Here is a 12,845-nt window from a genome sequence, read left to right as displayed (position 1 = left end):
AGTGTTGCTGAGATGAAGCCAGGTGTGTAGGCTTCCCTGACTAACTTTTTGCTTCTGTAATTCAATCTGTGATAAGCAGGACAGCAGACTGATCTGTAATCATCAATCTATGCTTTGCTCCATAAATGGGGATAAACTGTGATAACCTGACAACAGCCAGATGCATGTCTCGCTCCGCCTAGTTCCGCTCTTTTACATCTGGGTCCCCGCTCATGGAAATTGGAGCTAGGCGGAGCGAGACATGCATCTGGCTGTTGTCAGGTTATCACAGTTTATCCCCATTTATGGAGCAAAGCATAGATTGATGATTACAGATCAGTCTGCTGTCCTGCTTATCACAGATTGAATTACAGAAGCAAAAAGTTAGTCAGGGAAGCCTACACACCTGGCTTCATCTCAGCAACACTCTCCAACATCTTGTTGGGGATCCCAAGAACACCTAAGACCGCAGGAGATATATTCCCTAAAGGGATTTTAAAGTCCCCTCCAGTGGCCAAAAGAATATGTCCAGGGGAATGCGCCCAGAAAAAACAATGGCGTATCGATGTGACCCAGGTCCCTGGTTTCCTCTTGGGACACCAAAACGACACTCTGGAGGCTGAATGGTAACCTTTTCCTCTGCATCAGGAAAAAAAAGTATTTTAGTTATAAAGCTATGACTATTTTTTATTGTTTACTTTGTGAAATTTCAGCAGCAACATTTCAAAAACTCTGCTAATAATCAATAAAACAGTGTTTTTTTTTATTTGTGCATGGGAATATAAACGGTTTCAAAATCTAAAAATCGAACTTGTCATAAAGCTTTTGTCCATCCTTTCCCTACAGACAGGCATAACCATTATCTTTCACAGATAAAAATCAATGGTTTTTATGACTGAACTATGCTATGCTTTATTTTTTCAAATATTTGTTTGATGGTATTTTGATTTTATACAGAGAATCAAGGTTAACATGAAGTTTACAAGATTTAGCAGTCATTTTTTTTGTGTCCTTTTAGAATGGTTACAGGCAGGATTAGAGCTGTATTGGCAAAGTTTTTGGTATCTCTTAGTATCAGAAACTGGCTGTTGACAGAGATCATTTCAACCATGACGGGTTTGATTTGTTTCTCTGGAAACGATTAGTCAAACACTGCTGGTAGCTGTCAAGAAACCTATTTCTTTAAGACCTTAAACAAACAGATCCTTGTTATTTTAAGCAACAAAGATCAGTGTTGACACTTGAGTACAAAGGGCCGCTTCCTTTGAAGGAATTAGAAGCATTTAGACAAAAAACCTTGACGTGTAAATTAAGCTCCAACTGAGACAATGTGTTAAAGATGGTGTAAATACCACAAAGATGACCCTCGTTGTCTTGTCACTCTGATGTCTCTGACCTCGTCTGTCGTTGTGTGTGTTGTCTCAGGGTGTTTGGTGCTCATAGGCAGGGCTTGAGGAATGTGTTGTTTAGCCTGTCCAGCTGAAATTTGCTTTATTGAGCACTGATAGCCTACAGACTCTCTGTCTCCTGGTGGGGGCAACGGATGGAGGGGGTGAGGGAGCAGGAATTATCAGCTGTCGCTCAGGTACCTGGTTCCTCACAGCCCTGATGGCTTCTGACCACTATATTCAATTCAGTTTATTTATATAGCGCCAATTCACAACACATGTCACCTCAAAGCACTTTACAGTTTACCAGATCATACACTCAAATTGATTCAAAGTTTTCTATTTAAGGAAAACCAGTTGATTGCATCGACTCATTGACTCAAATGCAAGCCCTCACACTCAGCATACTTGTAGCAACAGTGGAGAGGAAAAACTCCCTTTTAACATGAAGAAATCTCCAGCAGAGCCAGGCTCAGTGTGAGCGGCCATCTGCCGAGGCCGACTGGGGTTCCAGAAGCAGAGATACAAAAAGCAGCTGTAAAAGCGACCCCGTCCAGGAAACTCACAGCCAGGGAGACGAGCTCCGAGCCAGCTCCCATGTCAGAGGATGAAGAGAGCACATCCAGCCAGTCAAAGTCAGAGAAACAGGACTACACATGAAAAACTGGCCGATCTCCAACATCTATAAACTGAGGTGTTGATGGAAGCAGCACAGCTGATATTTCTCTCCAGAATGGTGTCGCAGCCAAACAGGAACAGGCGAGGCGAAGCTACTATGAGAAAAAGGAGAGAGAGCATGACGTTAGAGATTGAACTAACAGATTCTGCAGAGTGGAAGAATAGAGATAGAATGAAGCAAAATTATGAAATAGGGGTCCCTATGTCCTCCAGAAGTTTAAGCCTATAGCAGCATAACGCTCAGGGTAACCTGAGCCTTTCTAACTATAAGCTTTATCAAAAAGAAAAGTTTTAAGCCTACCCTTAAAAGTAGACAGAGTGTCTGCCTATTTTTGCAATATTTCGCAGATGAAAGAAGGAAATTCTAGAAACCTCTTTGATATGGGATTTAAATGACAGGTCCTGATCAAAAATAACACCAAGATTTTTTACTTTATTATCTGAAATCAGTTTAATCCCATCCAAATGAAGTGACTGACTAATCGGATTATTTTTCAAGGACCCTGGTCCAAAGACTATAACTTCTGTTTTGTCTGCATTCAGAAGCAGAAAGGTAAGAGTCATCCAGGTTTTTATGTCTTCAAGACATGTCTTTAATCCATGTAATGGGTTAGCTTCATCTGGATTTATAGACAGATATAGCTGGGTATCATCAGCATAACAGTGGAAATTAACCCCATGCTGTCTAATAGTTCTACCGATTGGGAGCATATATATAGTAAAGAGAACTGGTCCTAGCACTGATCCCTGTGGTACTCCACAGGTAACCCTTGAGCATGTGGAAGATTTGTCATTACCGGGAACAAACTGAATTTGATCAGATAGATAAGATTTAAACCAGCCTAGTGCTGTTCCTTTAATTCCTACAAAATATTCAAGTATTTCTAAAATAATATTATGATCAACTGTATCAAATGAAGTACTGAGATCTAACAGGACAAGTACTGATACAAGTCCAATATCTGAGGCAGTGAGAATATCATTAGCGACTTTTACCAGAGCTGTTTATATCCCCACACTCTCACAAATTTCTATAATAACACTAATGCATCCAAACTAACCTGTCCTTATAATACATTGTTTGCACCCTCTTTATGATTGACATTTTCCTTCATAACCAAGCACTGATTTAGTTACTTCCGTCGTTAAAACCAAACTTGACCAGGAGATATTTATAGAACATAACAAAGTCCATTTCATAACCCTTGGACTTTTTTACCTGCACGCAAATTCAGTTGTGTACTCTGGGTTACGTTTTCTCCGTAGCTGCATTCTTCTGCGTCTGGCCAAGATCTGGCAGGTCAGCAGCCTGTAGAGGAGGAAAGGGAACACAGAGTCCTTAGTGGAGATATGAGGCCAGCCAGTCAGTCTGTGTTTAGGGCCGAGGGTCTGACCGGCCGGGACCTTTAGCTAACTGATCTGTTCTCCAGCCAAGTGGGTCCAGACAACAAACTGGAGGAGGGGGTTAATAAGCAAGGGCGATAGTGAACCTCTGGAAATATGTAGAGAGGAAATCCCAGCAGAGACAGAATAAAGGGCAGATAAGATTAATGATGAGGATGCTTTACTTGTTCTCCACAGCCTGCAAGGGATGTTTTTTTCTGCCATATCTAAAGTTTCCTGTTACCCAAAATCCCCAGCTGTCTCTGTCCAATATAGAAGTAGAAGGAAAACAGTGGCCACTGTGACTCAGGGATTTTTTGCTCTGTTTTCTTATGATGCACTCGGTGTCTAGAATCTTGGCTTGTATCTGTCTGATTTAATTTTTTTCTAAAAACATTGCCTTGGGAAACAGTCAAGGGAAAATATGTTAAAGAGCTCAAATATAATCTTTTCTCCCTTTTTAATCTGTTGTTTCTCAAAGCATGTAATACACAAACTGAAGTTTTACTAAATGTGTAAAATGCCTTTAAAGGAATCCATCCCCTACTGCTGCAGCAGTAGTGAAAAAATGCTTCAGCTCTGACAGTGAGCTACGAAGCTTTTGAAAATACATGTTTTGGTTATTTAAAACGTTTTCATTGTTTCTCGGAGTGAATGTATGGGTCAAACAGTGAAGTGATTCATACCATGTGAGCAGACTTTTAGAGGTAAAAGGATTTTGATCCAACAAAGAAAAATTTCTGATTGGAAAAAAGGCATGCGTCCTTTTTAAATAAAATAATACATTTTAAAGGATTATCAGTTTTTTATAAAACCCATTTCTGCCCTTTTCCCCCCCACTTTTTGATTCTTAATGTTATGTCACAAGTTTATTCATAGCTTTCTTGATTATTAATTGTAAATAAAAATAAAAAAAATCCAAGAATTAAGCTCTGTGAGGGAGCTCCATCATCTGAGAATGAGAGAAATAAACCACAAGCAGTTCCTGAGGGTTTAAAATAAAAGTAGTGTTTGAAATCAACTTTGATCAGGCCACCTTACAGAAGTTTATCACCTTAACACCAGGCCTGTCTTTGCCATTGTTTCCAGCCTGACTATATCTAATTGCTTTTAATGTTGGATAACTTTCTTGCCAAACCATCTACAAAAACCATAAAGAATAACACAGCCTCCACAGTTTCTTCATTTTACTTTATATTACAAAAAACAATGAACAAACTGCATTTATTAGCTTTGATATGGGATCTATGCCTTTATTTGAAGACATAACTGCTGAGAAGGGGGCAACAATACATGCATTATTTAACAAAGAATCCTGGACTGAGGCAAAAATAAAAGTATTTTGTTTTGGGGTTTTAATAGTATTCTTCAGAGCCCTGGTCTCTCTTGATTTATGGTCAACAGAATATCTTCATTTCTTGGGCATGTTGGGATGTGAGGCTTATTTCAGACAGACGATACGAGCATTGACATTATTAGCGCCTAATTTGCATTGTAATTAATTAATGTGAATAAATATCTGATAGATTGATGGAGCAGCTTCAACAAACCAAAATTCCAAGATGCTGATGAAGATTCTCAGTCATCCAGGTCATAGTCATTCCTTAAAAGTTCAAAAAAACTCCACTGGACTTGGTTTCCAAGATTTGAAGACGTTTCGCCACCTCTCCAGGAATTGAGAAAGCTTCCTGGAGAGGTGGCGAAACGTCTTCAAATCTTGGAAACCAAGTCCAGTGGATATTTTTTGAACTTCTACGGAACAAAATTCCAAGAGTTTAAAAAAACATTCACCTAAGGTCCAGACATGATCAATAATCTATTCTCCGTTATTACTGGAAAAGTTGGGTTTTGTTTTTACAGAAGAGAACAGCATCATCTTACACCCATCACCACTTCGGTGCCTAAGCATTTATAATCTTATCTGCATTAAAAAAGACCAGATTTAGCAGCTTTTCATCTTTTTTGTTTTGTTGATGTTACTATATAAACCTAGAAAGAAGTATTATTGGTTGAGTAAAAAATTTTCACCTTGTCTTAGTACACTTACAGAGTAACATCTGCACTTGCTGTGAATGGACTTTAACATCTAATTGGCTTAAATTTGAATTCCTGTACAGCAGAAGAACGTATCTTGTTTTATTCTAAATAATAATTGAATAAACCATTTTAATTTGACAAGCATTTTGATAGTGAACTTATCAGCCTACTGTACCGAAATTTTGTCAAAACCACAAAGGTAAATTTAACAAATCTGTGAAATGAACTCTAGAAATATTACTATTTTCTATAGACATTGTGTTAAATTGACTGAATTATGCCCCAACTAAGAGTAGGGCATAAAAAGCTTGTTATAACTTAACTTTTACACCCAAACAACCCTTTATTCCAACAGGTGGGGAATAGAAAGTAGTTTTAAACTAATGTCAGGTATGCTTCATAACATCCTACTGATCGAACTCAAACTAACCTATACATGAGAGCTACTCATCATCATCTTGCCTGCCAGGTTAGACTATTTTATCGTACATTGCAAGATATAGTTGCATGTTTCCCTGGGTGAATTAAATCTGTCACTTTAATTAATACCACACATTCTGACAGTGTGTTGACATAGCCAGGTTTCCTAATTAATGCTTTAATGATCTTTTATTAGCACAGTAGCTTTACAATATCTACACGCAATTATAATCACATTAATCTCCTCAGCAATCTTCTGTCTCTGTATATATGGTGATATAAAAGTCAATATGTATAAAACATTTCTAATTATAAGAAAAAGTTGGGAGAAGTTTTTCTTTTTTTAATTCTTGGTAAATTGAAGCTGGGGTTGACTTATTGTCACCATCAGTGTCATATGAACATTTGATGAGTTGGTAGACTGAGACGAGTCACCTGCATAGAAATACCATCAGGGTAGTACAGCTTCCTCATTGTGTCTGGCCATCACAATGGTTCTGGTGTGTGTGGTCTTGTCTCTCTAGCCTGGCATATGGCCTGTGACCCCGGAGCCCCTCTGTCTGTGTCATTATGATACCGATAGCGCGGCTGTGAATAGAGGCAGTCAGGACAACACATAAAGGCCATGGCGTCTGTCTTTCAGCGCAGACTGATTACTGGACTGCGTGCGTGCTCATACATGCATGTTTAGACAGGATATAATGAGGTGCCCTTGTATTATTGATGCTCTCTGCTTCTGCTGCCTACCTGCTGTTAGGTGGGCTGGCAGATGCTTGGTTTGGTCTGCTCGGTGGGCTATCCTTCTGAGTGAGGAAAAGATCATTCAGCATTTCATATGAAAAGATCTTACACTTTTTTTCAGAAAACAGAATATTGTATGGAGCCACTGCTTTATTGTGATCATGATTACTTTAAGTTTTTTACATCTTTGGTTACAGTTTTCTTTTGCAGAATTAAGCAAATACTATTAATTATGTAGGAAAGAACTCCCTTTGACTGGCAAAGAACAGAACATTAAACATTTAGCTGTGGAATGTTAGACTTAGACAGACTTTGTCATTTTGTACACATAGAGAGTATATAAAATTTCGTTCAGTACAGATAAACTGAGAACAGGGAGTTGGTGAATCACTTTAGCCTCTTTCCCACTGATATGAGGATTAAAACAGGTTTTTCTAGCACGGGTTAACCTGCTAACAATCGGCATTTGGCTCCCTTTCCATTGTCAAAAAAGCGAACCCACGCTTGCAAGCTTCATAGCCCCTCTTACCACGCCGCTACATGTCTGGTGACACCATCCCGCTGGGTTAGCATTGATGTCAGGAATCAGGAAGGTAATGGAGAGAAACATGGAAGGATGTCAGGGCGTAGTCGATTTTGATCTCACCAGTGCTGTGCCATGTTTATCGAATGTAATCGAGTTTTTTTTTGGCTTGTTAGATCAGACACAAATGGCTCAGTGTTGTGACGTACATTTTTTGCTCTCAGTTGATCTAATGTAAATTGTTACAACTTACCCCTTTCCCACTGGTCGAAAAACCAGCTGAAACCCACAACTAATCAGCTTTTAGTGGAAGTGGTAGCAGCTCACTGACACGTGTTGACCTATGTCAAATGACTCGGCAAGCCACTCGGGTTAAAATCTCATTCAAACAGCTAGGCTCCTATCGGCATACAGTGGGAACATACAACCGAGTCAACCCTCTAATTTACGTGATAACACTGAGCACAAAGTATGGGTGTTACAACATTGCACCAGTCTTGGCTGATTGAACAAGCCAAAACGACTCTGCTTACATTCGATAAACATGGCACAGCACCGGCGAGTGGTATTCGGAGGGATAAAAGAACAAAACAATAAAGCACACTGACTATGCACTGGACTATGCACTGACTTCCATCTGTGTTGCTTTCATTCTTTACTTTCCTGATTTCTGTCGCACTGGTGACATCATCAATTGGGGGGACAGAGGCCAAGCAGCCTGCCAGCGAGGGGTTAGACCCAACTTTTTATGAAAATGGGGAATGGAACCAAAATTCTGATTGTTAGCAGGTCGACATGTGTTTGAAAAATCCACTCTAACCTGCTAATTTCAATGAAAAAGAGGGTTCTGTATTCCGATCGGAACCAAGCCGTAATAAGGTGATTTAAACCCAGGCCACTTGCCGAGTTCTCTGGTCGACTTGGGTCAGTGAGCTGCTCCCACAGCCACTAAAAGCTGATTGTGAGTGAGAAATTGGTATTTGTGGCATAGTTTGGAAACAATCATGATTCTGAATGTGAACAAAACAAGTAAATGATTAAGTTCAATGCAATTACCATCATGTGTATAGAAGTTGAGATGGTGGACGAATACCTTGATTTTAACCTAAAAACCAGACTGGACTAGAGATACAACTAAGTATCTGTCAACAAGAACTGACAGAGCAGACTGTCCTTCAGCAGGAATCCTGCGAACACCTCCAGTGTTTGCAGCAAGATGCTGGATATCTTCTGTAAGTGTGCTATGGAGATTGAGATCTCTTCTGCCATCATCTGATTCTGATCTGTTGGGGTTACAGCACTTGTAGCACTTAATGTTCTGGGAACTCCTCTAGAACCTCTGAAGAAGATTTTACAAATCAGAATTCTTCATAAAATGGTGGACATTATGAAGAACCCTGAGCATGCTCTTCAGAAAACCCCTAAAGTTAGGGCATTTAATTTCCTTTAGGGATAAATTTTGTTCCTGAGTTCCTTGTGACATTGTTACAGATGCCTTTTTTTCATTTCAACTGCATCCTGTAAAACTCGCAATGTGCCCAAGTATCTAAGCAACCAGACGTTGTGTGCTTTTCAAAGTGGGAAGCAACTGCAGACCAAACTTTGTACACGGTTGTTTTACATCCAGTAAAACAACATGAATGTCCCTCATAATCTAATTCTTGATTTAAACTCTTCAGAAATGCTTTGATGAACCATCTTGTGCTTCATTTAACATTGATGTACACCAGTTTGCTCTGACCAGATCATTTAATCCGTCCATCAGCAGGACTCTTGCATCCTTTGCTTCTGATCTTACATAAAATGGATAAATATACGAAAGAAAATGGCAACCTCTTTTAATTAAATTAGCGACTTGGCTGAGAGATTTCTTGAAAGTAAAAAAAATTGCCATTTCTAGTGTTGACACAATGATAGAAAAATAGAAAAGGCAACATATGTTATGAAGCTGATTACAGAAGCTACTTCAAATTGTACCTTTGACTTTTTTACACATTTCAAAACAACTGAATCTGTTGTGCTGATGATTCAGTGGAGAGAGATTAATGTCAATCAAAAAGAAACCCTGGTATGAATCATCTTTCACTGTCTCTAAGCATAAAATGTTATTTTTGTTACCTTGAGAAAGTTCTGTTAACTTCAACATTTTTACCAATGTAGAGTTCATCGCCATGTCAACCAGCTTCAAGCGATGCTGTCTTTTTTTTTTTTTTTTTCCTTACACTACATTAGTTAAGGGTCAAAACATGGGTGGAATGAAGAATTAAGATCTTTCTTCCTCATGACAAAACAGAGCAGCAACCACTTTAATGCAGATATTTCCAGAACATGCACAGCACTCTAATAAGAGTAAAAGTGAGGGTGATTGGATTTAATGTTCCTGCTGTTGTTGGGCTGCCACAGTGTCCGGCATCTGACAAAAGTTTGAACACTTGAAGTTACATGCGATTTCATACATTTTCTTTCTGTTTTGTTTGTGTGAACAGAAGTTTCCGGAGCTGAAGTTTAAGTACGTGGAGGAAGACCAGCCGGAGGACTTCTTCATCCCCTACGTTTGGTCGCTGGTCTTCAACTCGGGAGTCGGCCTCTATTGGAACCCGCATGGCATCGAACTGTTTAGTATGGACTCTGGCTGAACAATAAAAAAAACAAAACATTGAGTCTTCATCTCCGTTCAGGACAGATGAAAGGACTGATGGTGTGGGTGTGTGTGTGTTTTACCATCTGTAGTACATGCTCGCTGCTTTCAAAGTGCCTCAACCTTGAACATGACAGAGTTCCTTTTTATGCAGCACAACCTTTTATTGTAATAACAGTTTTTTTCTTCAACACTGAAGCCTCGTCGGTGCTGGGTAACGGCGCGCTCTGCAGCTTCCAGATGTTTCCCCGTATCTTTCTGTGAGAAACGCACATACCCATTTCTGTTTGGCTAAGAAGCTCAGGTCTCTGAGAATGGATGATCACTTTTCAGAGAACAGGTCATTGAAAAACAAGATAAGACGGTACCTACATGTTACACAGCTCCAATGTACAATTTAGGTCCTTAACTGCATCGTAATAAACTTAGTTTTTAATATTGAGGTAATAAATTTAGGTTTTCTTTGGTTCCCTCATGAGAATAGCAGTGATTTATAACAGCTTTGTCAGTGAAGTTGCCGTTAGGTTCAAAAACAGCCAGAGAAATGTGATTGTTAACTTTTAGGGAAAATATGCAGTGTCCCTGGCCGTTTAATATTCCTTATTCATGTACAGTTTAATTAGAGCTCAGTACCCGTCCCTAGACGATATTCGCCTCCTGCATCACTGTGATTCATGCGATTCCATCGTTGCTTCCAGCCTGTATTCACTCAGCATTTATCATTTGTATCTTTCTGGATAGTCACCCACAGCAAGTACTTAAACTAGGACAGACAGCTCATTTCCTGTCCTGTTGTGCATAGCTGCAAATCTCTTAAATTTGTTACTTTCTCTGCATGTTTAACTTGAGATTAAGTTATTTATTTTCATGTATATTGTTTTTTTTTATATGAATATGTAAAGAGGCATATTATGGAGGTCTAAATATAAATGATGGAAGAAGCAAATGGTGTTTTGCTGATGAGGTGAAAGGAGACATGATTGTTTCCAAGTGGGAAATTTTCCTCGTATTATTGCGACCTCAGCTTTCATTTTGGGAATTTACTTTAAAAATAGGAGTTTCAATAAAATGGTTAAATCAGCTTGTTTCCGTCACATTATTATTAAAAAATGCTTTAACAAAGATGTTAAAGCATTTCATAAGCAAGTCGTTTATTTTTTATTTGTCCCATTTCTCTTTATCTTTCTGATTTCTTTAAATGTTGCTGTTTTTCTCAGAAATTTTTCAGGTCATTAAACCAATCCTAAGATAATCTGAGTGAAATCAAGAAGCTCTTTTCCTAAAAATGTCATTAATTGAAAGAAACCAAGAGGGCTTTATTTGAAAGAATAATTGCCACACTGACTGAGAAACCATTAGAACCAGTCTGAAATCATGAAGCAGGCTAAATTAAATTAAAGAAAAGTTTATAAAATCCTCCACTGGTGATATTAAAAGCTTATTTCCAACATTTGATGGCAGCAGTTGCTGCCAAGGTCAGCAAAACCACTTAGGGTTTTTTTAAGTGGAAAAAAACAGTAAAACTGATTTATCTGTATTTCTAATTCTTCTGCCGCACAAATAATGTGGCATCATTGCTGTATAGGTAGCGTAATATCAGAAGAAGACACAAGGTTTGGATTGAAAATGTTTGCCACGCGATGACACCAACTGTACTTCTGCAGCTCCAACTTCCCAGGAGTATTACACGCCATTTGGCTCTACTGTAAATGGTTATCATGACTGAAATTTCTCCGCTATCAAGGACAGTTTAATGGAAGCAATCGGATGTAAAGAATGGCTTACAGTAGTTTTAGCACAGGCCAGGCTGTAGGTTACAGTGACATTGGAAGCTGAAGGAGACTAAAGCGCCTCCTTTCTGTGCTCCTTCTCTCACCTGCTTTATTAATGTAGCAGCAGATGGCTGAATGGAGCTTTCCACAAAGTGACATGGCTCTCCTCTTTTCTATATGGAGCAAGGGGGCATTGAGAAGATGGATGAAACATGGGATTGTGGGATGGCTTGTGTGTTTTCTCCATGTCTGTACTTTGTCCTGAACTGTTTTACCAAAGCAGGACGACTCCAGAGCGAGAGGTCATACCCAGATCAGTTTTCTACAGAGAATTATTAAAAGTGGGACACTCTGGAGTCTGGTTTTTCTAAAGTGCTGCTTACCCCCTGTGACTCAAAGCTCATTAACTCTACTGATTGCCTCTGCAACAGTGGGAGGTCGGTAAGTTCACCCGTTTTAGGATAAGGTCAGACCAGGAGTCAACCTCGATCATAACATGGAAAAAGATCTTAAAAGTGTTAGGAAACGGGTACATAACCGCCCACAGTACTGCAAATCTGACCTGGAATGATAACAGACTACGTAGGTTGGACATTTAACTAAAAGAATTTAAAAAAGAAAGATATAAAGACGAGACGGACACACTGACATGATCTTGATGTCTGCAAGATACCAAAGAACTGGTGACAATAAATGGAATGACAACCTCTGGTTACTCTCCATACCCCTCACTGAAACCAGCCTTTAGATAATAATAAAAAAAAGCTAAAAAGCCACTAATATTATGTACATATGAACATACATGGAGTTATAAGTTTTTTCTTAAGTATAATACCAAGGGGGGAGCCATGCTTGCAACTAATTAAAATACAATCCAGACCCAGTAAAGAATTGAAAGCATTTTTCGTCCTTCTACTAATTCTAATTCTTCCCCATGTGTCGTGACATTTAGCTGTACAGTTGATCTGCTTACATAAAAACAGCAGTGATAAAGAAATGCTGATCAATTCTTGTTCCTTCGATGTGTTGGCCAAGCTCCATCTTATATCAGAGATATGATTGTTCCTTATGTCCCTAACAGAGCACTTCGCTCTCAACCAGCAGGTTTAATAGTGGTTCCTAGAATTCAGGCTCCTCTCCTGTGGAACCAACTACCAGTTTTAGTCCGTGAGGTAGACACCCTGTCTACTTTTAAGGGTAGGCTTAAAACTTTCCTTTTTGATAAAGCTTATAGTTAGAGTGGCTCAGGTTATCCTGTGCTATCTCTATAGTTATGCTGCTATAGG

The 12,845-nt window shown here is 39.1% G+C and overlaps 1 protein-coding gene across 1 annotated transcript in view; it reads left to right on the top strand.

Moving 5' to 3' along the window:
- dym (dymeclin) overlaps positions 1-10,870 on the top strand; it is a 64,912-nt gene extending 54,042 nt beyond the window's left edge. Inside the window, exon 17 of the mRNA XM_015376335.1 lies at positions 9,636-10,870. Coding sequence (XP_015231821.1) covers positions 9,636-9,785 — 150 coding nt within the window. The 3' untranslated portion in view covers positions 9,786-10,870. The remainder of the gene's footprint in view (positions 1-9,635) is intronic.
- Positions 10,871-12,845: the final 1,975 nt, after the last annotated feature.

Source organism: Cyprinodon variegatus, unplaced genomic scaffold, assembly GCF_000732505.1.
Source record: "Cyprinodon variegatus isolate N-32 unplaced genomic scaffold, C_variegatus-1.0 Scaffold134, whole genome shotgun sequence".
In the NCBI taxonomy this organism is placed as follows: domain Eukaryota; kingdom Metazoa; phylum Chordata; class Actinopteri; order Cyprinodontiformes; family Cyprinodontidae; genus Cyprinodon; species Cyprinodon variegatus.
This window is presented reverse-complemented; position numbering and strand designations above follow the sequence as displayed.